Below are 27,341 nucleotides of genomic sequence, written 5' to 3' on the forward strand. Positions count from 1 at the left end.
TTAAATTTAACGATTTAATTATTAGTTTTAAAATAGAAAATAAATTTAAAATAAGTGACATTTATTTTATAGCTTAAATTAATAAAATAGCAAACAAACAAAATAAGGAATATCCTTCTTACTATACACAATTTCTTGAAGTTTTAAAAAAATAATTTTTTGATGATTTTTTTTTTTCTTAAAAGAGTTGATGCAAATATTTTATTAAAATTTTCGTTTTCTAACAAAACTTCTAACTTATCTTTCAAATCAAATCACATTAGAGAAAAAATTTGATTTTTAATATATTAATTAGATAAGATATTTTAATAAAAAGTAATATTTAAAGTTTAGTAGATCGTAAATGGATATAGAAGCTTGTGCAATTCCAGGAGCCATTATCGGGCTTTTCAGTTTGCTCCTCATAGTTTTTACTTGTTGGGATACAGTAGAAGTTACTTATTATGGCATTAAGTGTAACACTTTCACAAAAAAGTGCAGTACGCAAGAAATATATGAATCAGGAAGATATTTCATAGGACCATTTAATTATTTTGTCGAATTTCCTGGCACATTATAAACTATTAGTTTTGCAAATAACAATTCAAATAGAGCTCTCTCAACTAGAACTTCTGAAGGTTTAAATCTGTTGTTAGAAATATCTATTCAATATTAATTGAAAAAGTAAATATTCTTTCTAGTATTTCATTTTTTAGTTGGATGAATAGTTTATGAAAAAGCCATCTTTGATAATTAATTAAAACATCTTCTTTTAAGCAAATATGACCTTTAATTATTTAAAACTAATATCATTAAACTAATTATTATCATGTATGCATAATTTAGGAGTTAGCTAGAACCTCTTTATCAGACTTACAACATGCAATACGAATAAACTTACATTAAAATTGCCAGAGATGTTATCCTTCAAGCTGCTGGTAGTTATCAAGCTGTTTCTTATTGGACAGAAAGATAGAAGATTGTAGATGATATCAAGAAATAGTTAAACTAAGAAATGTAAAAAGCATACACTGATGTTAAATATTTTGCTATCTTGTCAATCGACCTTCCCGATCCTTATGAAGATTCTATAGTGCAAACTTAGGTAAAACTTTAAAAAATATATTAAAAAACTTAAATATAAGATACAAAAAACGCTTTATATTTATTTACAAATATTCCAAAAAATAGGTTGAAACCTAACAAAAGAAAACAAAGGAATTCGAAAAGCTTTCAGTTAAAATCAAATAAGAAATCGAAGTCATGATTTCAGAAAATAACTCCAAAATCAAATACATTCAATCCTAAGCTCAAGCTGATGCTTTTAACATTCGTTAAAGTGCATAGGTATAAATATATAATATTAGTTTACATAAATTACATGAAATATATAATAAAAAGGCTGAATACATCAGAGATACTCTTGGTGCTGAATAAAAGGCATACAAAAAGCTAAAAGATGTAAATTATTAATAAATTCGTTTTTAATTTGTTGTTTATATTTAAAATATTTAATTATAGGACTGTAGATTCAACAATGACGAGCTTAATAGCTTTATATACTATAGCTCTCTATTAGGAAAAGTTAAGCAATCCTAATTATATGTAGGAGTTAATGATATTATAGCTGATGCTAGAGCTAAAAACTGAAAATCATAAATAGCTAAAACTTTTTTTTAAGTGTAGCATTATATGTTTTTGTAAAGATGTAAAAAGTATCTTTAAGTTTAATAAATAAATAAATATAAATCAATAAATAAATTAAAAAAAATTAGCTCATTCAATACTCAACAGCTAATAAATAACTCTCTAAAAAAATATCTTATTTTATTTTTATAATTATAACAAACAAATGGATTCTCAACTGTTGAATGTTATTCATTCATTCAATAATTCACTTATTTATTTATGCATTTATTAATGTTTTATTGCACTATTGATTCATATATATAATTTTTTATTGTTTTCAGATGATGATGTATATCTATCTAGTTATTTATCTTCAATTAATTATTCAGCTAAAAACAAATATAAATATTTGAAATTAATATTGCAAGGTCTTTTGTATTTCAAGAAGATAATTTTTGAAAGTTAAGAAAGAATAAAATCAAATTAATTCAAAAGAAAAAGAAAGAAGAAAGCTTCTCTTCATTTATAGGCAATTCTCCAAAAATATAAAATATGAATCCCCAATTCCAAGCTTCTTAACACCCTAACTAGTAAGGTTATGTATCAACAGGAATTCCTGGGCAAGTTTAAAAGCAGCCTGTGAACGTATAAAATGTTCTCTTTTTAACTGGTACTGTTTTGGCGGCTATTAACTGCTTCGCCAGAGCTGACTATAATTTACCAGTTTTCTTAGTTTCATATCTCCTTTGGGAATAAGATTATGGTGTAAATAGCTTATTTAATAAAATAATGCAAATTAATTTTAACTAAATAAAAGACTAACAAGCATTGATTTAACTTTATTAGCTAAATATATAAGATAAAATAAAATATATTTCCAATATGTTTCATATTAAATTAATATAATTTAGAGGGAATAAACACAAAGAGCAAGAATCCTTTATCTTTTGATGTTCTGCACCTTCGTTGATTTCTTTTACATAATATATTGGGGCTCTTCCATTAGTGTTTTTACTAAAGATTTGGAATGGCTTAATTCTGTTTATGTTTTCACCATCATTATGACAGCTATTCTTATGGTTATTAAGGTATTTTTATATATATGTGCTTAAGATATAAATTATATACAAATATTAATCTTTGAATAGCATATAGATAGATAGATAAATAGATGGATCAAATACAAATTAATATATTCATCAATTTATTTTTATAATAAAATAGTTTGTTATCTTATTCAGAGCTACTTAAACCGATTAAACTTTACAAGAGAAAGTTAGTGTTTAAGGTATCACTAATAGCTTAAGTGCTTTCTTCGCTAGTGATCCTTATGGTTAAAACTCACTTCATGCTCAAAACTATCCTGCTTAACAACCTTAATAAGCTATCCCATAATAACCAAATTTCTAGTAAAATGTATATGGTTACGATTCATAAAATATGAACTAACTTAAGTGATAGAAATAAATCTATTTTAAATTTAAATTAGAAAAGCATTTTTGTTTAGTTAAGATTAGTTGTTTTCGTGTATTTGTATCACAATTTATGAATAATTCTTATAATATCCTTACTTGCTCTTTAAAAACGGATAATTAAACTTTAATTTCTATATTAAGAAGAATATCCATCCATCCATCCTGATTTCTTAAAAATATTTTTACTTATTTCATAAAATACTAAAACAGTAATTTAAATTTAAAATCTATCTCTCACAATTTACTGAAAAAGAAAAATTAATTTAATTCTATTTTTTTAATTTTACATTAATTATGAAATTAAATTAGCTTTAAACGAAAAGAGGATTAAATAACTATATTTTTTAATTTATTTATTTATTGATTTTTTGATTGATTAACTATTAAAAGGAGTTAAATTAATAAGAATAATTGATTTTTTTTTCAGTTAAAGTTTATAAAACATAAATTTGTTGAATTTATAATATAAATAATTGTAGTAGCATTTATTATTTTTAATTTTAATTTTATGCTTCAATACTTTTTCTTTCTTGGATCTAAATTGTTTGCTGCTTTTAACCCTGCTTACTTAGAAAGCATTTTTTTTTAAAGACTGTCATCAACTCTGTATTTTGGATCAAAATTTGTAGTATCTTAATCAGTAAGATGTGTGTATTTAGATTAACCTTTTTTACCAAAATTACCTCTTCTTTTCTACATAAGATGAGGTAAAACACTCTTATCAAGTAGTTCTTCTCCTACTGGCATATTAAAATCTCTCTGCAAAACATCATCGTCATCATCTTGATAAAAGGCACCTTTATGATAGTATTTTTGCATAAACCCTATTTATCTTTTTTCCTTTTTCTGATGTAGCCCTAATCTCTATAAATTAAAAATTAAAATATTTCTTAAAAAAAATATTAAATTACTTTATCTTCTTCAATAATTTCTTCATTAGTCATTTTGCTTCTTCTTTCCTATTCAGCTAATTCTTTTTCTCTCTTAATTTATTCATCTCTATCCTTTCTGATTCTTTTTAATTCTCTTATTTTCCACTGCTCACGTTCAAACTCCCTATCCATATCATCATCGTCATTCATAAAATCTTTACCTTATCTGCTATCATCACTCTACTCTTCATCTCCAAGATTACCAATAATTTGCTATTTTTTTTACTCCATGATAATCATTTTAATCTATTGCTTTGCAATTTATTCTTGCTTTTTCCTTTATTCCTCGAGCTCTTATTCCTCTATATCTAATTAATTCTAATAATCTCTTTCCGATTTAGGAATATAAACTGGTTTCATCATTTTGTAAACAGGTCTAACTTCTTCCTCTTCTTCTTCATCATCATCCTCATCTTCGTCATCATCATCATCAGCTTCATCATCGCTTCCATCTTCATCACTTCTTTCATCATCATTATCTTCATTTTCACTTGAGCTTTATTCACTTTTTTCACTTTCATTAGCTTTTTCTTTCAATTATTATGATTTTCTTCTTTCTATTTCCATTTCCTCACTTTACTATTTACTAAGCTATTTATTTTTCTTTTACTCCTCTTCTTCCTTTTATCTTTAAAGCAAACGTGCTCTTGCAGCAGCTCTTCCTTCGTTTCTTGATTCTACTTTTATATCTCCATTAATGTTATGAGTTGTAATTTAAATTTCACTATTCTATAAACTCTAACCAGTTTGTTCTTATTTTTATTATCCTGCTTCAGCCTATTTTTAATGATCATCTTATTTTTAACTTTACTGTTAGGGATCTTTTTTCTCAGCTTATTCTTAATTAGACGATACTAATTAGGATTTTTAAACTTATCTTCTCCTTCCTAATACTTTTTTACGTGCTTCCTCTTCCTCTTATATTTACTTTTAATCATTTTAAATATCATCAACTAATATATTGCTTTTATGTTCATTAGCAGCTTCATCTTATTTTTTTAAATTTGCTTCTTGTATTTGTTTAAATGCTGGAGCATCTTCAAACATATTAAATTCATCATCATCGTCATCAGCATCTTCTGGTGCAACACCTTTCCAATATCTGTTAACAACTTATTTTTTTTATGCTTAATTTACTCTCATATCTTATCCTCCTTTATTGAGAATAGAGAAAGGATCTGATGCGCCAGACATTGTGTTTTTAATTTAATAAATGCTATTTTTTGATTGATTATGAAAAAAATTTTTTTGAGAAAATGATTGATTGATTAATAAATAATATATAGACAAAAAGATTTATAAATATAAATATAAATATAAATGACTTTTAAAATTTAATCAATAATTAAGAGTATATCTATAAAATTTGATTAATTTATATTATTATAACCTTCAAAATTAACAACAAGTCTGCTCAGTTATAATTAAAGTTTGATTAAATTTTAGGTAAATTACTATTTTTTTCATTTATTATTCTATTTTTAATTTAAAATCTTTTAATTTCACTTTTTATTATAAATATTTGTGATATTTATACACTAACTTACAACAAAGTAATATATCTTTTAAATAATTCAACTTACACATAAAGAATATAGGTATCCTACTTAGTAATTTTATTTTGAGTAAAGTATTTTATGAGAATATATCTGTGATATTGTTATACAGTAAAGCTTAAGTTGTGGATACCCTCTTAAAGTGGGCACTTTTTTATTTACAGAGTATTTATGTTTAAATAATTTTTTTTTTTTAATAATTGCAAAAATGAAAAATATAAAAAATTTAAGGTAATAATAATCACATAGTAAAGTACAAATATAATTGAGATATATTAAGCATTCAGTAAAAAAATTATAAAATTAATTTAGTTGTATTAATTTATAGAAAAATATATAATTTCATCGTATAATCCTTTTAAAGCTATTTATTTATTGCATACAAAATCAGTAATAATTTTTTTGAAAATATGTTTTTAGTTTTTTAGTATCTCTAAATATATTACAATTTTTAGATAACTCTTTCACAAATTAGTTGGTTTCTTTATAATAAAATTAATAAAAAATTTACAGTTTTGATAATTCTAAGAAGGTAAAAAAAAAATAACAAAGTAAAATAATAATTTTGCATGGATAATCGTATTATTGTTACAGAAAGAGGTTAGGAAATTTAAAAAAGCATAGAAGAAGATGTTAAGCTTGAATAATAGATAGCTTTGAATAAAAAGTAAGAGTTGTAGTAAAAAGAAAAAAATATAAATGATGAATCTTAATCATTCATATAATAAATGTTCCAAGCAAATAGTTAACTAAAAATGATGGAAAGTGTTAGCAAAAAGTTTTAAGTAGTGAGTACTGCCAAGGGTAAAAATGCCTAGTAAAAAATTGTAGATATGTTTGTAGAAGAAAACAATTTCAATAAGAAAGATATGAGTCCATACGTCTTACATCAAATAAGTAAAATGACAGAAGAAGTAATAAAAGGAAACTCAAAAAAAACCAGCAATTCAAGTTCAACTTAAAACTTGTCAATGATGAATAATAGCATAAACAATTAAAGTTAATATATAAACCCAAATGACCTAAGCCATACTCATAAAATGATGCAAAGAGGATCTATAAGTACAAAAAGTATGCACACTAATAAATATGCTTCTGCTTAAAATCTAGCCACAAATAATAATTAAAACTAGAACTAAAATGTATCGAATATGAACGTTTCTACTATAAACTAGTCTATTTACGATGATTCTTATCTGATTGATAAGTGCAATGCTATTTTACATTGTGAAGCTAGAGTTGATAGAATTATGAAAAGATATAAAAAATATTAAAAAGTTACACAAGAAATAGATACAAGAGTAAGAAGAGCCTGTGATAGAAGAAGAGAGTTTTTACAAGAAGAAAATTTAAAACCTCCTAAACGTCTTGATGAACTCCGTAAAGAGAATGAAGAAATAGCCGATATACTTGATAGATCAGATAAATATGAATAAAACAGAAGATAAAGAGTGCTAGATACTATGAAAAAGAAGTATTAAAAAGTGTGGAGCACCGTGCATGTACCAGAGCTTACAGAAAAGTTTAAATAACTTCATCGTATGCACTTCAAATAAATAGATGAAGAAGAAGAAAATGAAACTTCATAGTTATCAATGACTTAATCAAAAAATTAAACAAAATACAGTGGAATATGAGTATTTAACATTCATTTCAAATCTAAATATTAAAATTAATATCACTCCTCTAATTTTTCTTTTTAATTAAAATTAATTTATATGACCTTTATTATTAATTATACAATAAGTTTATTCATCCTAACCAGGTTTTTGTTTTTATATTTCTAAATATAATAAATATCCTTTCAATTTTTAAATTTTATATAAAATCCGTTTTATTTTAAAATAATCTTACAATCTCAATAAAAATTTGTTTTCAATTTAAAAAAGCATTTAAACTGTAGTTTATCTACCAAAATATAGTTTTTATTAATAAGAGTTAAAACAAACCAATCAATTCTTTATATTTAAAATATTTACAATATTTAAAATCATGATTTAAATTTCATTTAAAATTTGACTGTCTCAGAAAAAAAATTCTTAATATCAAAATTTATTTTTAAATAAAAAAACTTTCATTAATTTATTATTTCTTTTAAAATTTTACTCATCTTTTAAATATTTTTGATGGGTTTAATAAGAAAATTTATTGTAAAAGCAAGCAAAAAAACATATTCAATCAAAATAATTTAAAAATTAATTATTTATAAATTTATTTTAATTTTACAAGTAGTTAGCATAGAAAAAATACACCATAAATATCAGTAAATTAATGCTAATTAAAATTTAATTATGTAAACTTTTTTTTTATATCTTGACACATTATTTTGCAATGTTTCTTTATTTAAAAGGGTAATCTATATAGATAGAAATTAAAATTTTTATTTTATTTAGAATTATATTTAGTATTTTGTTTACAAAAAAATAGGTTAATTTTATATTTTTTAATTGACAACAATTAATTTTCCATTTTGTTCATGAAAATGAAATCTATTTTTATTATAATTCTTATTTATTTATTTGTTTATTTATTTATTATTTTTAGTTTTGAAGATAAACAATTAATTTATTATTGATGTCTTAGAATATATTCTATTTTTTAAAATTATAAAAGCAATAAAATAAATGGTATAAGATTTATGAATCAAATTTTTTTTGCATAAAAATTAATATTAAGAATTGTATATATAAGCATAATTTGTTTGTTATTAACAGCTAATAAATAAATTATTATTATTAAAATCTTACTATCATTTATAAATTTAAATTTACTTTTTGCGACAAAGCCAAAAAAAAAGCAATAATTAATAGATAAAAGCATGATGGATTAAATATAAGTATCAGAGGAAAACATTCTAAACAATTAATAGGATGAGCATGATTGTTTCTTTCATTAAGGAAATTTAAGAACCAAAGATGAAGCTTCATTTTAAATTTATAATAGACCTAGATAATTAAGTGTTTAGAATCCTGTTTGTAGAAATGTTTTAGAATTTCCTGCTTTAAATACAACAACTATGGCTTAAAATAATTTTTATAGCAACAACATAGGAAGTTAATTCACTTAGCATGATTTTTCTAAAATGACAACTAGATCTTAAAATAGAAACTAACGATCTACATCATTTAATATTGGTCATACCTTTTATTAAGAGTAAAGCAAAACATGTAATCTAAATGCATAGGTCTAATAATAAACAGAAATCCAAAATAAATTTTTTAGATACTTCAAAACTTAATAGAGGATGAGAAAAGATAGTCTGAAATAATTCAGTGAATCAGCTTAGCTTAATTAATCCAACTTTTCAAATAATATAATAAAAAATGAAAACTTAAGTTAAAAAAGCATTATTTGTTAGTTTTCTGAAGATTAAAAAGGAATTGAAGATTTTACAAATGTCAACAATGAAGAAATAATAGATTTAAATAATAACTATTTGTATGAAGAAGGATTGGATACCATATAAGATTAAGAAGAAATTGATAGATTGTCTTATTATGAGTTATATAAAAATGGAAATAGCAATTTTTTTACACAGTAAACAAAAAACTTAAAGAATAAAAAAGATATTCATTTAAAGTAAATGAAAAAAAATGAATTTTTTATATAAGATGATATCTCTCCATGGTAAATTAGCTAAAGAGCATAACATTTTTTTAAAGCAACCCAAAAAAATAAAGAGGTGAGATCTGCTTCTTCTACTCCATATGCAAAGCAAAGTTAGATAGGGTTAAATAAGGATACAGATTTAATTGATAATTAAAAAAATAAACCTACTATCGATTAATAGTTCAGTGAAATAAGTGGGAGTGCACTTAACTTTTGTAATAATAATGATAGTAAAGATAACAATTTTGCCCATCTAAAAGCTAAGTCTTAATTGCTGAGTGATCCGTATCCACATATTAAATAAATTCATTCAATTAACTAAAAAAATCTAGATAAGCAACTTATAGATAACAAAGAATAGTATAATTTTGCAAAGAGAAACAGTAGATAAATATAAAAAAAAATAATTAAAATGTTAGTAAAATAAAATCAGTAAACAGATTCTGTACTTTAAGAGAGTTAAAATAATAATATTTAAAATTAATAAGAAAAAGATATTTTTAAAATTCTCAAGCCTTAAAAAAATAAAGTTCAAATATCTGAATTGAATTCTATTAAAGGAAAGGAAAATATGCCAAAATTTTATAACAATCTTGCAAATATAGAAATGAAAAAATCGGCACTGCCAAAAATACAATAATAGATGAATTTATTAAAACCAAACACAATTATTTTCTAATCAAACTAAAAATATAAAAGTTTGTTTGATAATTCTTCTCATAACTTTAATGAGTGCATTACTTTCTTACCAAAAAACATCAAAAATAAAATTTTAAAGCTACTTGTAAAATGAATTAATTAATTAATTATAAAATAAATATTAAATTAAATTAAAACATTTGAATTTTCCTCCTTATTTTAATACAGTATATTGAAATTAGTTTAATTTTATTGTTCGCTAAATATCATTCTAATATTGTTATTTACTTGATTAATTTACCATAAATTCAATTAATTTAAAAATAAAATTAAAATTTAAGCAAGTTTTTTTTTTACTCATTAAATTGTTAAACTAAAAATAAAATAGTTTTTGTTAAAATCTTACATTTACTTAAAAATACTGTATTCATTCAATTAAAGGATTTAATTATCAAATATTAAATGATTATCTGAATTATTGTGTTTTTGTTATTATTAATTATAATAGCAATTTGTTTTTTTTAATGATTGATCACTGGTTATGAGAGATCAAGTTGATATATTTTTTATTATAAAAATAAATTTGTTTATTAATTAAAATTAGAATTATAAATAGTAATAATTATAATAATTTTTTATTTATTTATATTTTAAATAGTTAACTCATTCTAAAAAACAACTATTATAATATTCATTTTAAGATTTTTAGGAATAAAAATAATAAAAAATCTACTTTGAAAATAATTTAAATATAAACTCTTCATTAATAATTATAATAAATTATCATATTAATGAACGAATAAATGAAATGCAAACATAATATTTGAGTTTATGGTTAGCTATTAATAAATATAATTAATTTTGCATATTTTATGATATATTTATTTATTTCTTTAAGATAAAAAAATAAAATTAACAAGACAATAAAATTTAATTTCTGAGTCATTATAATTAATTTACTGGCTTAGTTAACTTTAACAAATATACCTCTACCTTTTTTGATCACATTAACTTCTATAAAATTATATATTTAAGATAAAACTCAAATCAAATAATAATAGGTAAATTATTGTAGTAGTGTTCGCCATGATATATTAAGTAATATTCTAATATATAATACAAATTATTTCAAAGATAAATAGGAAAACATAATGTCATTAATATCAATAACATCTTTTCTTTATTTATACTTTCTAGATTTTATTTTTACTGATTATTTACAACATTCTTCTTCATTAAATATAAAAAGAAATAATAGAGCAAACCCATCATTTTCAAGAAGAGTTTATCACCACCAGGAAAAGTCTCAAAAACTCCTGAAAAATTGAATGAGCCTTGGTATAATGAATCTTTTATTTAGATGTTAAAGAATTCTCCTTAATAAATACTGATCTCAAAGCCTCCATAAACTGCAGCGTAATAAAATATTCATTGTACTACTACTGGTGAAGGAATACCTGTAATAATAAATCATATTAATCATAGTCCTGCCAATATAAAAAATCTAGAAATAATTACTATGCCCTACTAGAGAGTATTAACGGATGCTAGTTAAATGGTAAAAAATATCCACCATGAAGAAAAAAATAATAATTATTGCAGGCAAAATAATTTTATTGCTAAAGAGTAAGAGTAGAACTTACATAATAACTTTTTGCAAAAATAATATATACATGTTGATCAAAATATTGATACCTCTAAAATAAATGACTTTGCCAAATCACCTTATAAAATTAGTAGTCATGGTTATTAGCTTAATTGTTAATAATTTTAGTACTCTCCGAGCAAAGTCTAACAAAAGTAATCCCCAATTTAAAAATAATCTGTATAATCAATATAAAATCATTTTGTATCTTAAGTTTCTACCACACACCTTAATTCTCCTGCAGTTAACATTTCATCAATTTAATCTCCCTATATATCTAACTATTAAATTAGCTAAGGTTTAAATCCTTAAACCTAATACATTTAGATGCTTAACCCTACTTTTAAGGTTGCTCAATCTCCTAATTTATCTCCGACTTCTACTTCCCCTAACTTGAATAATTTAAAGACAAAAGAAGACGTTTAATTTATTAGATTAAACACAAATGAATAACAATAAGCCATATAAAATACCTCTAGTAATATTAAAGGTATTCAAGATTCTTCTCTAAATAAAAAATTCGAAACACACTTAATTGCTACAAAAAATACTGTTTAAATGGTGAAAGATAATAAATAAATAGTTAATACATCTTCTCGGAGTCTATCGCCTACATAAAAGCCTAATATCACATTTTTAAATAGTAAACCAATTAATTATGGTTAAAAAACATCTCCGTTTTAATTGGACACTTAATAAGAAAAAGCAAATTAAATAGTTTATATTAATAAAAGTGTTGTAAATAGGAGTGGATCTGCTGGAAGTAGGCCAAATGAATTTTAAAATCAATAGTCATTATTGATTCAACAATAAGTTAACTTGAATCCCTTAGTTTAAAATACCTACACAAATAATATTATATCTCCCATAGAACAAAATAAAATAATATTGACTTAAAACTATCCAAAACAAAATAACTTATTTTCTTCAAATATAAACTAAAATTCTATGTTCATTCAGTTAAGCAATACTCCTGAAAAGTTACCATAAAATGTCTTAAATATTCCAGGTTAATTGCCATCAGAATAATATAGCTAAGTAGAAAATAGCGAATCAATACATTATAAATCTCCAAATTTGATTGAAGTTCATTAAGGCAGTTAATCATCATATATCAAACCAATTGAATAAGATAGCTTTAAATCTTAAAACAGTGAAAATATATTAAATTATATCCAGTTGTAAGCTAAGTAATTGAATATGAGCAAGTAAAATAACAATAATTTGAATTATTCTTAGACTGTTTAGTAAAATTTTAAGACAGAAATAAAAAATCCCTAACCAACAAATTAAGTTAGATCAGTTAGGTGTAATAACAATTTTAGTAAAACTATTAATAATATAACTAAAACAAATGAAGCAATCAAAGAAACACAATAATCTAACTCTTCTTTAGTAATACAATAATTAAATAAGATGTTTATTGATTAAAAGGATTCAAACAATTAAAAGTCTAATATGATAAGTCCTTCTCCCATTACTTACTAGTAGTCAAATAAAAAAGATCCCTTTGAAACAGAAAACTACTAATAAACTTTGGCAAAATATTATCATAAACCTGATTAAGCTTCAAATAATTCTTAAAATGATCAGAATAAATTACAATCAAATTAATTCTCTTTAGGAGGAATCTAAGTTCGGTCGAATAACTATGCAAACACATCCTCAAGCTTATCAAGTTTTCCTAAATCCTCATTAATCACTGCTAATTTTATTGATTTCTAATAAAAGCAGAATTAAGGTAATGATCAAGCTAGTATATTTGATGATGATTAAGGTAGGTAGATGAAAATCATTTCATAAATTTAGTCGAGTTTAAACTTAAATACCAGCATAAGTCTCGGTGTGTAGGGATAAACACAAGAGCAAATAAACTTCTATTAATACTAAAATAAAAGAATTTAAGATTAAATTGACAATCAGAATGCTATAAGAAACATGAGATAAAGTGAAGTTGAAGAGGCTTAAAGTCAGCTTTAATAAGTAAAAAATAATAACACAGAAAAGGCAATAACAAAAATTCGCCGCCCATCATTTTTCGAGTATGATGCAATTGATAATGACCAAAATAATTAGTTAGAATATTCCTTTAACAATGGCACAAATTCAAATAAAGATTAGTAGCAATAAACCCTAAACATAATAGACGAAGTAGAAAGAAGAGTTTAAAATAAAAAAGCATAGTTGAATTATCCGTACACTATCGACACAATTAAAGAAGAAGATTTATAATCAAAAATAGGGACAGTGAACTAAATTATAGAGAAAGCAAGTTAAATCACTCAATAAGTACAATGTGAAGGTATAGATTTTTCGATAAATAACTTATCAATGACAACTGAACAAAAGAGTAATGGATAGCAATCTCCTAGCGCCTTTACTCCATAATAAAAAAGAATAGAGCTGGTATCTGTTTCACCTTCTACAAATACTGATAATGATTAAACTTATCTCTATAGTAAAAAAAGCTTGGAAGAAAATTGTGATAATAGTTTTACTACTATTAAAAAAAACCAATAAAATTTTTACTAAGAAAGTTAACATAACCAAAGATTTTAGAGTCCTATATAACCTGGAGTACTTTAAAACTTGAATACTGCCAGCAAGAGCCATTAATACTAAATAGCTTCTCCTATCAAAGTTTAAAAAATCAATTAAAATAAAAATGTCTAATGAGTATTTTCAAGATGAATATAAAATCTATTTGCTGATTGATGATAAATAAGCATGCAAACCAACTAACCAACAAATATATAGACATTTATGATATATTAAATTTTATTTTGTTTATGATAAATTATGATTTATAAATTAATTTTTAGAGTTTTATAAATAGATTTTATGATTTTATGTAAAAATGTTAATAAATTCTATTGCTTTCTTATTAAAATAATATAGATTTTAATAGCACTTCAGAATTTTTTTTAAAGAAATTCAAAAATAATTTTTTTATTAAAATTACTTAAATATTTAAATTATTATTTATTTAACAATCATATTTCTATTATTTTACTAGATATGTTTTAGTATCTTTAACAGAATATACTCATACTTTAATTTATTTAATTTGTATTAAGTTTGATTGATTGCTTGGTAAAGAGAAATGAATTAAGCTGAAAACTTAGTCGAAAGAGTTAAAATTGTTAATTAAGCTAATGAATTTGTAGAGTATGTTACCAGGAAGGTTATGAGAGAAAAAGCTCTTTGCCACTAAGCAACATATATCATACTAGTTAATAGCAAAGGATAAATTTGTACCCATTTAAGACATAAAGATAAATTATGGTGTGGAGGATATTGGACTACATGTTTTGGAGGATGTGTTTCTGAAGGTGAAGATTATGATACCAACGCATAAAAAGAGCTCTCTGAAGAAGCAGGAATTGACCACAATAACTGTAAATTATTAATTTTTAATTAATAGAATTGCTTGATATAATTATATATTGCTTTGTGTTATATAATAGAATTGCATGGCTTAGATACATTTTTGTATTCAACTGATGTACAGAAGGTTTGGGGGAAGGTATTTTTGATGTTTTATGAAGGCGAAGTAAAATTTTAAAAAGAAGAAATTTAAGAAATAAAATGGAGATATGTTAATGAAGTAGTATAGAGTAAGGAATAATACACTCCAGATGGTAATATAGCTTTAGATGTATTACTAAATTATGCTAAAGAAAATTAAAATTAGCACGAGGAATTGAAATAATTGTTGAAAAATGCTTGATAATGAAAAAACTTATTAATTTTATTTTATTGATAAATAAATAAAAATTGTTGAAATAACTAAAAAATGTATATTTCATATTCGTTAGTTCAATTAATGTTTCGTATCTTTCTTAAATATATAAAAAAGATACAAATTAAATTAATGTCTAAATACATACATTCAGCTGATTGATTTTCTTTTTCAAGCATTCATAAAATAGACTAATGACTTCAAGGGAGAAAGAAGAACTAATTTAATTAATATTTTATCTATCTTTATGTAAAATATTACTGAATTCAATTCAGAATTTTATTTTCGAAGCTAATATTTTAAAAATGGTGAATTTTATGTGTACTGAGAAAATAAAAAAATTAACTTTTAAATTTCTATGACTTTTCCATTTGTGGAAGAATTCAAAATTAGAAAAGAGTTGAAAATATATTTGCAAGTGCGCACTTGTAAACAGAAAATAATTAAGAAATATATATATATATATTAGTTTTGATTAATCTAAAAAAGTAATTTTCTCAAATTGTTACATCAAATAGATTTTTTCTTTTTTAATTGAAACTAAAAATGTAATTAGTTTTTTTTATGGAAATCAATTAACGTTTTTTAAATTATATTCCTTTATTTTGTTGCAAATCCCCCTGAATTTCCTAACCTTAATTTATTATAAAAACTGCAGTTTACTCAAAGTTTGTTTTTTAAGCTAAAAATCAAGCTGCTTTTCTTTGGCTAAAATATCTTTAGAACTAAATTTTTTTTTTAATTTAAATTATACATGTAAGTTTGAATACGCATGTTAAAAAGTGACGGTAAAAAAATGAAAACAATTGTCAAAATGAACGATAATTAAATATTATTGATGTGTGAGTTATTCAATTAATTTAAATTTAGAATTTCGAAAATTCTTTGTAAAGTTAAGGCTGATAATATTAATTAAATTATTCCATAAATTCAAAGCAAAATTCAACTTATGGGTATATTAATATATTAATTTTTAATGACATATCAACTAAAAATATTGTAATACTTTTGATGGAATAAAAGAAAGTTAATTAAAGTTAGACACGCAAAGAAAGGATGATTTATTGTTTGTATGCAATTTTTGATCCTATTTTTGTTTATTACTTAATTAATAGTATTATAAAACAATAGCTTAATTTTTCTTAATTAAAAAAAATTTTTTGATTAAAAAAGAAATTTACAAATAAACATCAATTTTTTTTTGAAATTGTTAAAATAGAACTTAAGTATTAAATTTCTCAATATACCCTGCTTATTTAAAGCCAATCACATACTCTAACTTTCTATAAAAATTTCTAATCTAAAAAAAGTAATTAAACACTATTGTTAAACAAAAAATAGCTAAAAAGGAATATTTTCCAAAAGTATTTATAATATCAAAAAGTAAAATCAATCAGTTTTTCACATTTAAATAACATCATCAAAGATAAAAATGAAGAAAGTAGTCGATGCCTAATTTGCTCTCAACTCTGTTAAAAAGTTTGTTCCATAATTCGCCAACCTTTAGCTTAAAAACGTTTCAATTGAAAGAATGACAGGTATTACAAACTAGACCTTCCGTTTCACTCATGTTTAAGAAGAAATAGAACCTAAGGATGTTATCTTTAGAGTCTTTGGCAAAACTTGCGAAGGAACATTCATTAATCGTAATGACGAAACAATTGTTTATTAAGCTGTTGCAGATGTAGGTCTAGGACCTAAGATGCTTGGTTATGACAACGATATCCGTGTTGAAGAGTTCCTCTATTCAAATGTTTTAAAGTAGGAATAAATGAATACTCCTTTATACCGTCGTAAAGTAGCCATAACTTTAGCTGAATTCCACTAGATTGAAATCAAGTAAATTACTCGTTAACCCATGCTTAAATAAGTCTACACAGACCCAAGCATTATTGGAGCAGTTGAAGATAAGATCAACAAAACTGAGCTCTTCACTTAAGAAGAATTAGGATTGATTGAAGAAATGCGTAGAGTTTGGTTCTCTCGTTCTGAGCACGATTTAATTTTGAGCTTCTTCCCCGAAGACAATAACCAAGAATAAATTCTTTTCTGCCATAATGATCTCCTTGCTAATAATGTCCTCATCTTGAATAATGATAACTCTCTTCGTTTTATTGATTTCGAGTACAGTCATTACAATGTTCGTGCTTTTGATATTGGTAACTACTTTAATGAATCTTAATATGACTATAACGTATCTGAAGAACCTTACTTTAAAGTTGCCAAAGAGCCTATAACACAATAGGATTACTAAGACTTCATTAATCATTACATTTTAGGATACCTCTTAAGTAAAAATAAAATACCTTTCAACAAGCACTAACTTGCAACTGATGAGGAATATTTCAAGCAATTGCTCACTTAAGTCGATAATGAATAGTATCTTAAGCAAACTAAATCAATTCTTGAATAAGAACTCTTACTCGGAGTTTGCCTTTCCCACTTTTACTGGGGCATATGGGCACTCCACATGAGCAAAGACCCTAACATTTGTTTCGATTATGTAAAATTCTCATATTCAAGATTCTAAAAATATTAAGAAGCAAAGAAAAAATTAATTGAAGCCCGTGAAAATAATAAAGTAGTTGAAGCTAAGTGAATTGATTATTTAATTAATTGATAAGCAAAAAATAAATGATGAATTTAAGATAAAAGTGAATGATAAAATTATTCTTGCTTGAATATACATACTAATTATTTAAATAAATAATAACAAAACTAAATTAAATAGAACTTTACCTAAAAGAAAAAACAAACATTTCATTACAAAATATATCAAATTTTAAGAAATAATAAAATATATACATACATACATAATTAATATATAAAATAAATATTTATCATGCATACAAGCGTGGTTTCTGTAACTTTGAATTATCTTTTTCTAACTTTCAATAATTTGTTTACTTTTTATCTTCTAAATTTCAACTTTTTCTTTTTTCTTTTTTTTACTCTAATCAAACTGGATTTTAGAGATAACTTTGATCTAATTCAAGCGATTTTTCGTATGAAAAATCAACTTTTTAATATTTTCTTTTACAATTATAAAAAGTTGATGATTATCATCAGATTTTTTATATAATTAGCGTTAATGATTAAATAAATCTATTTATAGTAAAATTTAATTTTCTTTTCTAATATCATTATATTTTTTTGACCTCATATCTGTCGAAACATAACTTAAAATAAATCAAAACAATCTATCCTGTTTTTCAGAATTTAAAAAATACGTTTCTAAAGTTATAAGCTTGAATTAGAAGTTATGACATCCATTTCAAAATCTTTTACAATTTTATTGATTAAAATAAATACTTTACAGTTAATATTTTTTAAAAATTTTGAATTTTAATATCAAAAATAAATTATAAAGTGATATCAAATCATGCTTTAAAGTGTTATTAATTTTATTTTAATTCTTTTTTTTTCAATAGAACTAAATTTATTTTACATTTGTTAATATTATTAGAAAATAGAAATATTAGTTCTATAAAAGATATTTTCATATTTTTTTATTTTGAAAATATATTTTTATTAAATTGTAATAATTAATAAATTAAGCAATAAATAATGGATAATAGATAAATATTTAAGAAAATTTAAATAAAAAAATATAAATTAAATATAAAAAATTTGTTTTTATATCTTTTTCTTTTTTATTTTTTAATTGTGAGTTTCAAAGATATTTAATTAATTAACTTACTAAATTCTAAAATTAACTCTTTTTCTTTCAAGTAAAAATTATCCAAAATTTTTTTGTGATTACAACATTTCATCTTTCAAAATAAACAGTTAATTTGCCTAAATTAACACCTCTACCTCTCTCTTACCTCAAACTTAAAATATTGTATAATAATGAAAAAATTTTTGATGTTTAGATGGTTAAATAATAAATTTTACACAGATTAAACTATTAATTAGCAAATAATTTTTACATTAAACTTAGAGGGTACTTAAGTAAGGATTAACGCTACAATATTATTTTTAAACTTTTTAACAAGATATTTGCATTTAAGTAAGTACTTTCATATTATTTTACTAATTTTATTTACTCTTTTTTTGTTTTATATTTTATAAATATGATAAATTTTATTTAGTACGGTATTTTAACAGTAATTAATTGTAATACACATAATACAAAAATTAATTTTTTAAAATGTTTGATATAGTGGAAATTTTAGTAAGTGCAGTCATAATATTTTGTTAAAATTATAATTACTTCTATATAAGTACACACTTTTATAAAGATAATATTAAAATGTTTATTTATTTGTTTGTTTGTTTTTGCTAAAATTTATCAAACAAGGTCGGCATCGGTACCAACATAGATGTAACCTTCGTTTAAGCTGATTTGAATATTTGAAACTTGAACGTTCTTAACAAGGATTTTATTTAAGTCAATACCCTTGTTAGCGAATAAGTGTTCGTTGATGAAGGGAAGAGCGAAGTTTAATATTTTATTAACAGTAGAATGTCCGAAGAATCTGAAGAGAATACCAGGTTCAACTTCAGCACCAAAAGCCTAGATAATTAATAAAAATGTTATTTAATAAATGATGTATTTTATAAAGAAATAAATAATTACTTCAAGCTTAGAGAAGTTGATACTTTCGACTGAGAATTTGAGGACTTGGTTTTCTTCGTAAATCTTAGCAGATAAATCAAGTTCACAATCAATAGTGATAGCTGAGTAGATTTCATCTTCTAACTAGTTACCATCAGAGTCAAATTGGGGTTTTCTGACTTAGAGGTCCAAAAGGGCTGCAATGTTACCAGAGAGCTTGTTAGATTGGATCTTAATGGAAGGATAGAATAAAGATTCAATACCTAAATTCATCTTAGCATCCTTACCAAACTTCTTATAGACTCCAGGAATAGTCCACTTGAAAGCTTCAGCAGTAAAGTTGAATTTATTATCTTTTTAGAGCATTTCATGAGTGATAGTGAAGTCAAGCTTATCTTGGACGAATGCAAAGTAACCAGCAGAGTTAAGGGAGTATTCGTGGATCATGAGTTCAATATCATTAGAATTGGTACTGATTTCGGGTAGGACAGGAGGATTGAAGGGAGGTCTTTCGTGAGTGTTAGAGGGAGTGAAGAAGAAAGCAGATTAGAATTCAACAAATTGAGAGTTGACAATAGGAGTGGTAGTTTGCTTAAGGTCAAGAGATAAGTTATTTCCGAAGTCAACAACTAATTCCTTTTGAAGAGCCTTAGTTAAAGCATTTTGGATCATATCAGTAACAATACCAGTCATCTTATTAAGAACCAAATTTCTGATTGTGTTGTGGAGACCAATGTGGTGAATAACGAAGTCAATGATCTTAGCCCAGAAGCTACCTCTGAGATGGAAGGAGAAATCCCAATTGATATTAATGTTTTGGAGTAAAGCTCTCAATTGACCATTTTAATCTAAATCAACCTTAACACTGGCATCAAAACTAGTAAGATTAGAAATAACATCTAAGCCAACAGTAATCTATAAATTAATTTTAAAAATCATTGAAAAACCATTTGATGAAATAAATATAAATATTTTTACTTAGAAGAGCTTAATCTTCCAGAACAAAATTTTAATTCTTTCTTCAGCTTTAACTGAACCAGCACCTTCAATTTTGAATTGAGAAATGTGGATGTTGAAGTTACCCTAGTCATTACCTCTGAAATAAGTATTAGCAATATCAACAGAGAATTAGGGGATGTGTAAATCTTAAGCAGTGACTGAACAACCGAATTTAGAACCTAAGAATTAGTCAGGGAATCTCATACCATTAACTTCAGGGATTAAGTGTTCAAGAAGATAAGTTTTAAGCTTATCGAAAAGTCTGTTTTAAACTCTGAGTTTCATAGCAGGGAAAGATTAGTAAGGATTCTTGTTAATATCGAAAATGAAGAGATCAGTTTGGGTAGAGATGTGGTTAGGAGCAATATCAGTGTTGCTGTTGATTAATTCAACATTATCGAAGGGCATAAGCTTAATACCGTGAGATAACATCAAGAAGTTGGTAAGTCTAGGAATAGATACTAAGAAGAGTCTGTGAACAGCGTTTTTAATTCTTTCAGCATCTAAGTTAACGTTTGATAAACCTTATTTAGCAATCTTGAAATCTTGGACTTGGACACCATCAAAGTATAAGAAGAGCTGGAATGAAAAAAGAAAAATTAATTAAATTTGAAAGAAATCTATTTATTTATTTACTTGGTTGACATCAATTCTCATAGATAATTCAACATAACTGGTAATTTCGAAAGTACCAATCAAAACTTAACCATCAGTAGGAGAATCAACAAAGAGATTCATTTCTAATTCAACCTTGGTCATAACCTTGGGTTCTCTTAAGAAGAAGACTTCACCCAAAATAGTGGTCTTGGGATGAGCCAATGTTTTAAAGGTAGCAATCATTGGTAAATCATAAACGAATTATTGCTTTAAGCCAGGAATTAAACGGTCAATTTAGTAGACAGTCAACTTTTGCTTAGATTCGATGGGGATATTGTTATTGGTGAGGGTGAATTAAAGCTTTTTAATAAAATGAAAATAAATTAATATTTTAGAGCTTAACTTTTTGTAAAATAATTTGAATATAAAGTAAATATTTACCATGTTAGCATCGTGCATAGCGTAGAAGAGAGAGTTGAAGAAATATTCATTAACCATCAATGTTTCTTCTTACTTGTGAGAAAGATCGTCTCTGCTAGGGAAGACAGTGGGAGGAGCAATGCTGGGTCTAGCCTTGGGAGCTTAGTTGTTGTAGAAGAACATATTTCTTTCAATCATAACTTTTCCACCAGCCATGGAGGGTAAGTTAGTGAAGTTACGGTCCAATGAAATAGTGTCGTAAACCTAGATATCAGTCAACCAGCTTCTCAAAATCTTTGTTAATTAATCTTCAAAAGAAGCAGTGATTACAGACATGAGGGCATCAAGAGGAATGTGTTCTATATTTATTGATAAGAGTGATTAATATTTCAAAAAAGGTTACAAATTAAATTTATTAATATAATAAATTTGTGCGCTTGGGTGATTACCACAAAAACTTTAGTATGATGTGAATTATTGAATGGATTTAATTAATACACAAACAACTTGGTAAAAACATTTGATTAAATTTATAAATCTTCAATATATCTAATAGATTCATCAAATAATAGTTTACTTAATTCTTCAGGGAGAGGAACTTCCATAACAATACTCTAATCGAGTTCAGCGTCGAAGAAACCAGCAGGGATAATGTATGTCTTGATATCAATATCAGTGTTGGTGGAGTTAACGTAAATAAGACCTTATTCATCAAAACCCATTTCAAAGTAAATTGAAAATTCAGCGTTATTAGTATGAGCAGGAATGTTGTAGTTTCTACCATTTACAGTCAAGTGTAATTGTAAATCGAAGTTGACATTCTTAGAATTAATAACGTAGGTATTGTTTGTTTGAGAAATGGATGTTTACTCAGGATCAACCTTAGCATACTTCATGTAGAGCTAGAATTGGAGAGGGATTCCATTGTAGACGTGATCCATACTGGCAATAGCAATATTTTTGAAGTCAGGGTCGAATTAATGGAGAACCATGTTTTGTAAAATTAAATCAGTGAATGCCTTCATGGTAAGGAAGGTTCTACTAGCAGGTCCTAATACGTCAGTTTTAGGAGGATAGTAATGGGTGTGAATCCAACCATATGAAACACTGGCTGAGATGGCAAAAATTAATGCCATCATAGCGATTGTTTTAGCACTTTTCATTTGACTAATCTTTTTGTAATTTAATAATCTTTATTTTTATTATTAATATTAATTCAATAGATCAATCAGATTTTACAAATAGCTATTTTAGGGATGAATTTCTTTAAAGCTATTCAATAAATGTTGTTCATTGAATTTAACACTTAATAAATGTATAAAGGATTTCCATAAAGTAAATGTATGCAAACAACTTTTATTAATCTTAATTAATATTAATTTAAATGGGAGAAAGATTAGATTCAATAAAAATGTGTAAATTTAATTATCAAAGAGTTTTATTACCCACACCTGATTTGATAAACATAAGACTATAGAGCAAAATCTAAGGTAATTATTAGATTTATTCAGAAGAGAGAGAAAAAAAGTACAAATTAATTAATATTTCTTAGTTTACAATCGATATCATAAGCTTTTAACCATGCATTCAATGTATGGATATTTTTAATTAAAAATCATTTGTCATCAAAATAATAAATCTGTATTTTTTTTCAGAAATCTATTTTCAATTGGTATCCCTACAATAAAAATCTTCCTACATTTTTTCTCAAATAAAATTACATATTTACAATGGTAATACATTTCTTAGCCAAAAAAACTATAATTATTTTAAGTATTAAAATAAATCAAATAAAAACAATTCTCCTCCGACATCCATTATTGAAATTTTCTTGTGTTTGTGCTGCTTTAATATAAAGACTAATATTAATTGTAAAAAAAATTGTATTGAGTTAATTTTTAATAAAATATATATACAACCACTTTAAGATATTAAAAGTAATTTTGCTAAATATATAGTTATTAATATTTCAATGGAGGTATTTCTATTGACAGTAGCGTAATTAAATTTCAATAATAAATGTATTATTATTCACCATAATTTAAACATTTTTAGCTTATAATTTTTACTTTTATCTCCTTCATTTTGCATAAAATTTTTAAGGTGTTTAGAACAAGAATAAGCAAAAGCTATTTTACTTAATACAATTTGAATACACAAAATATATTTTTGCAATAGTAAAATAAATCATTTGAATGAATAACGATATTTAAATACAGATATAAAAATAATAAATGATAGAAAAAATAATTTTTTTCAATTTATAAATATGGCTGAAGTAGTCTGAAAATTTTTGAATCAAGAAGAAAGTAAAAGAAAAATAAACTTTATAAAGTTTATATACAAACTAAAGGCTTGAAATTAATAAATAAATAGCAAAAAAAAATCAAATAATATCTTTATAAAAAATTAAAATAGATAGAAGGATAAAAATAATAAAAGAAAATCCCCTTCTTGATTTCCGATTACTTTTATTTTCTCAAATAATACTAAACCAAAAAATCTGGAAAATAATCATCAAAATAATTAAGGATTTTAATATTGAATATTGCAATTACTTATTGATTTTAATTCAATCAGCAAAACCAAGTAAACAAGAAAGAAAAATTTTAAACATAATTTTTAAATATAAGATTATTTATTTATAAATATATATTCCGAAATTAGTGAGAACCGAATCAACAATTTCAAAAAAACCCTCTGCCATAACTAATAAATTAACATTTTGTCAAAAGATTGTTTAATTATTGAATTTATGAATTATAAATACTTGACAGATATAAATTTTTAATATTTAGCTTTTACATAAAATTTATATCAAGGTAATTTGAAAGAAATACAAACAAAATTAATTTAAACAATGTAATCAATAAAAATTAGTTGTAGCATGCAAATGAATTGAATGAGTAAATAAATTAATAAATAAATAAAAATTTTATTGAATATCACTTTTTCTCTAAGTTTTTAATTTTCCATATAAAAATTTAATTAGATAGAGGCTATAGTTGTAATTAATTTGAAGGTAGAATCGATAATGGTACTACTTAGTCCTCATCTAAATCTAAATCAACTAAAATATTTTAAGAATCATAAGAGCTTATATTTTCATAAAAGTAGGTAATCAATCCGACCCTTTCTTCTAGATTTTAATAAAGTTGAATATCCTAAGTTATATCTTTCTTAGTGCCTTTCTCGTAGCACATCTATTGCATAGCTTTTTCAAGGATATTAGGCTCTTTATTAAAATTAACCTTCGACCAATTAATTGGCTACTCACCATAATAAGATAGCACAGTATCAATAATATTCTTTTCATAATCTAGTATACAAATTATATAATACTCTCCTTCATCTAGAGTTAGCTCGATAGAAATATTTCTTGATACGCCCCACATTCCTTCAACAAACTCAAAATTTTCTCTATCATATTTTTTCAGAATAATAACTCTTCCCTATATGTAACTGTAATCACTTTCACGAAACAATCTTTGGTCTTTTTAATTTAATTCAAAGTAACATACACCTTTCTACTTTAATGTAAACTTTTTAGCGCTATATCTATTCTTAGCATGTCTAATTGGAGTAGAGTTGTAATAAAATTAATCATTTGACTTACATATTGAGATATTCTCAAATACTCTCTAAAAATCAGTTTTTTTCATATAAAATACATTTTATTTCACGCCTATTTGTAAAGCTCTTAGGTCATCTTCTTTAAAATTTTCAAATAAAATGGGATCACTCCACTAGCAATTTCCTTAAAAATCCTATGAAAATAAAAAAACTCATCATCATTGTCAACAACAAATAAATAAGTAAATAAAGTAGTTTGACTTAAGAATGAAATTAATACCTTAATTTCAAAAATACATTCTCCCTAGAGAAGCAAAACATTTGTAATTGGATATGAATTGTTAACTTTAATTCCTGAAGATTCCTGAAGTTCATAATCTAAATCATAATGAGGTTAGGCTAATACAATAAACTTTCTATCTAAAGCTTAAGAAACAATTTACTGTAATCTCTCATCACAAGCTTCTATCTTCTCAATTGGTGCACCTAAAATTTTATTTATAATTATGACTCTTTTTACTTTTATTTCAAATAATAACCTGTAAAATCTCTTAGAGTTTCTTCTACATTTCCTTGCATCAACAATTCATATGCTCCTAAATACTTAGCATATGCTTTCATCAATAAATGAGGCCATACATCGTGGCTCTTTTTTCATAATTAAAATATAAATACACACTTGCTCAAAAATCTTATTCAAACTTACTTGTAATGATATAGGACGTAGATCTAAAAAGGAGGGCTCAGTCTTAGTAGCCTTAGACTTTCTAACGCATGGTATCTGATCGTCAACACTAATGTATTTCCAAACACCATCTAAGCACAACCTTACATAATATAAACAAGTATCATTTAAAGTTTAATTCTCAACTATGTTCATGATTTTATTTGGAAACTCTTTGAGTATATTTAGTACTGTAATTAAATAAGGAATTTCAACAACTCCTGGCTTTATCAAAGTCTAACAACTAAGAGAGCTCAAAAGCTAAAACTATTTTTTATAAATATAAATACGTTATTCTTCTTCTTCTTTTTAATAATACCCAAGTAAAATATTTAATCATACTTTATATCTAGGATATAAATCTTTTATTCTTTTCCATTAAAAATCCTCCTTCCATTAGATATATTAAGAAGATTTTGGGTTGGTTAGCAAAGCGTGCTCATCAGCATAAAATAATTAATCTTCATATTTTTCTCTAATTTGTTTTAGATCTTTCAAGTCCTTTAAAATACTATCTAATTTTTTATATTAAGATAAATTAAAAACATATATATATTTTTTTATTTTGACTCATACCTTTATTAATTGAGTTTATTTCTACAAAATCAGTTGCCATAAGCCTATTAGTCTCCATATTTGATGAAGGCAGTACATGATCAAGAGAAAATATAGCATTTGTTTCATGACTTTAGGAGCTAGCACAGCTTTTTTCTAAAGCTTAAGATTTTAAATACTTAGTCATTCTTGAATGATCAGCAGTTGATTAATATCTGTTGAAAGAAAATCTATGAGCTTATGATTAATATAATGCAGATGAGTTTTCTTTTTAATTATATTTGACATAAGACATTGATAGTTATGAATCATTGAGTGAATCTCTCTTAAAGCTTTCTCTCTATGATTATTCATTAAAAATTGTTTAAATTATACATAAATAATGTAATTTTACCATATCTCTATTGCTAATAATTACGGATCTTGCTGACTATATGCCTTAGTCATACTAATAATCTTTTTCAACATCAGGCTTGTTATTTTATTCAACCTTTTTAATCGAATCCTAAAGTTCTTTATTTATTATTTCTGTTTTGGATTAAAAGTGATATTTTAATAACAGCTAACTCTCAGCATAATAATAAATTTACTTTGTGTAAGAATCAATGGAGGGATTCTTTAATTCTAAGAGGTATTGGTGTTCTAATTACTAACAGGAAGTCTCAAAACAAGATTTTTATCTTCATTTATTACTTTAATTTCCATT

General features: G+C 24.3%; 10 protein-coding genes across 10 annotated transcripts; 7 read left to right on the forward strand and 3 right to left on the reverse strand. All coding sequences in view use genetic code 6, as the record gives it.

The window, feature by feature from the left end:
- Nucleotides 1–190: 190 nt before the first annotated feature.
- Nucleotides 191–1,629, forward strand: TTHERM_00190730 (SPFH domain/band 7 family protein; the record flags this gene model as incomplete). The annotated part of the gene is made up of 5 exons (XM_001016650.3): nt 191–663; nt 826–1,084; nt 1,171–1,326; nt 1,381–1,440; nt 1,501–1,629. 5 exons carry the CDS (start codon nt 191–193, stop codon nt 1,627–1,629), a joined length of 1,077 nt encoding a protein of 358 aa, XP_001016650.2.
- Nucleotides 1,630–2,160: 531 nt separating this feature from the next.
- On the forward strand, nt 2,161–3,066 carry TTHERM_00190740 (transmembrane protein, putative; the record flags this gene model as incomplete). Its single annotated transcript, XM_001016651.3, has 3 exons — nt 2,161–2,373; nt 2,520–2,696; nt 2,833–3,066. 3 exons carry the CDS (start codon nt 2,161–2,163, stop codon nt 3,064–3,066), a joined length of 624 nt encoding a protein of 207 aa, XP_001016651.3.
- A 530-nt stretch (nt 3,067–3,596) lies between these two features.
- On the reverse strand, nt 3,597–5,296 carry TTHERM_00190750 (Prp19-binding domain splicing factor; the record flags this gene model as incomplete). Its single annotated transcript, XM_001016652.2, has 2 exons — nt 3,995–5,296; nt 3,597–3,947 (listed from the first exon to the last, which is right to left on the reverse strand). The coding sequence occupies exons 1-2, from the start codon at nt 5,207–5,209 to the stop codon at nt 3,597–3,599; spliced, it is 1,566 nt and encodes a 521-aa protein (XP_001016652.1). The 5' UTR covers nt 5,210–5,296.
- An 844-nt stretch (nt 5,297–6,140) lies between these two features.
- TTHERM_00190760 (hypothetical protein) lies at nt 6,141–7,208 on the forward strand (the record flags this gene model as incomplete). Its single annotated transcript, XM_001016653.1, has 1 exon — nt 6,141–7,208. One exon carries the CDS (start codon nt 6,141–6,143, stop codon nt 7,206–7,208), a length of 1,068 nt encoding a protein of 355 aa, XP_001016653.1.
- Nucleotides 7,209–8,332: 1,124 nt separating this feature from the next.
- Nucleotides 8,333–9,973, forward strand: TTHERM_00190770 (hypothetical protein; the record flags this gene model as incomplete). Its single annotated transcript, XM_001016654.2, has 1 exon — nt 8,333–9,973. The coding sequence occupies exon 1, from the start codon at nt 8,390–8,392 to the stop codon at nt 9,971–9,973; it is 1,584 nt and encodes a 527-aa protein (XP_001016654.2). The 5' UTR covers nt 8,333–8,389.
- Nucleotides 9,974–10,851: 878 nt separating this feature from the next.
- Nucleotides 10,852–14,140, forward strand: TTHERM_00190780 (hypothetical protein; the record flags this gene model as incomplete). The annotated part of the gene is made up of 2 exons (XM_001016655.2): nt 10,852–10,917; nt 11,069–14,140. The coding sequence occupies exons 1-2, from the start codon at nt 10,906–10,908 to the stop codon at nt 14,138–14,140; spliced, it is 3,084 nt and encodes a 1,027-aa protein (XP_001016655.2). The 5' UTR covers nt 10,852–10,905.
- A 427-nt stretch (nt 14,141–14,567) lies between these two features.
- Nucleotides 14,568–15,194, forward strand: TTHERM_00190790 (NUDIX hydrolase; the record flags this gene model as incomplete). The annotated part of the gene is made up of 2 exons (XM_001016656.1): nt 14,568–14,862; nt 14,932–15,194. 2 exons carry the CDS (start codon nt 14,568–14,570, stop codon nt 15,192–15,194), a joined length of 558 nt encoding a protein of 185 aa, XP_001016656.1.
- Nucleotides 15,195–16,638: 1,444 nt separating this feature from the next.
- TTHERM_00190800 (choline/ethanolamine kinase) lies at nt 16,639–17,805 on the forward strand (the record flags this gene model as incomplete). Its single annotated transcript, XM_001016657.3, has 1 exon — nt 16,639–17,805. The coding sequence occupies one exon, from the start codon at nt 16,639–16,641 to the stop codon at nt 17,803–17,805; it is 1,167 nt and encodes a 388-aa protein (XP_001016657.1).
- A 1,695-nt stretch (nt 17,806–19,500) lies between these two features.
- Nucleotides 19,501–22,946, reverse strand: TTHERM_00190810 (LBP/BPI/CETP family, carboxy-terminal domain protein; the record flags this gene model as incomplete). Its single annotated transcript, XM_001016658.1, has 6 exons — nt 19,501–19,725; nt 19,789–20,682; nt 20,746–21,345; nt 21,403–21,723; nt 21,805–22,142; nt 22,361–22,946. 6 exons carry the CDS (start codon nt 22,944–22,946, stop codon nt 19,501–19,503), a joined length of 2,964 nt encoding a protein of 987 aa, XP_001016658.1.
- Nucleotides 22,947–24,728: 1,782 nt separating this feature from the next.
- Nucleotides 24,729–27,340, reverse strand: TTHERM_00190820 (calpain family cysteine protease; the record flags this gene model as incomplete). The annotated part of the gene is made up of 8 exons (XM_001016659.2): nt 24,729–25,550; nt 25,637–25,842; nt 25,896–26,004; nt 26,063–26,347; nt 26,423–26,595; nt 26,657–26,975; nt 27,030–27,163; nt 27,226–27,340. The coding sequence occupies 8 exons, from the start codon at nt 27,338–27,340 to the stop codon at nt 24,729–24,731; spliced, it is 2,163 nt and encodes a 720-aa protein (XP_001016659.2).
- Between the last annotated feature and the right edge of the window lies 1 nt (nt 27,341).

The sequence above is a fragment of the Tetrahymena thermophila genome (genome assembly GCF_000189635.1).
Source record: "Tetrahymena thermophila SB210 genomic scaffold scf_8254638, whole genome shotgun sequence".
NCBI classification, from domain to species: domain Eukaryota; phylum Ciliophora; class Oligohymenophorea; order Hymenostomatida; family Tetrahymenidae; genus Tetrahymena; species Tetrahymena thermophila.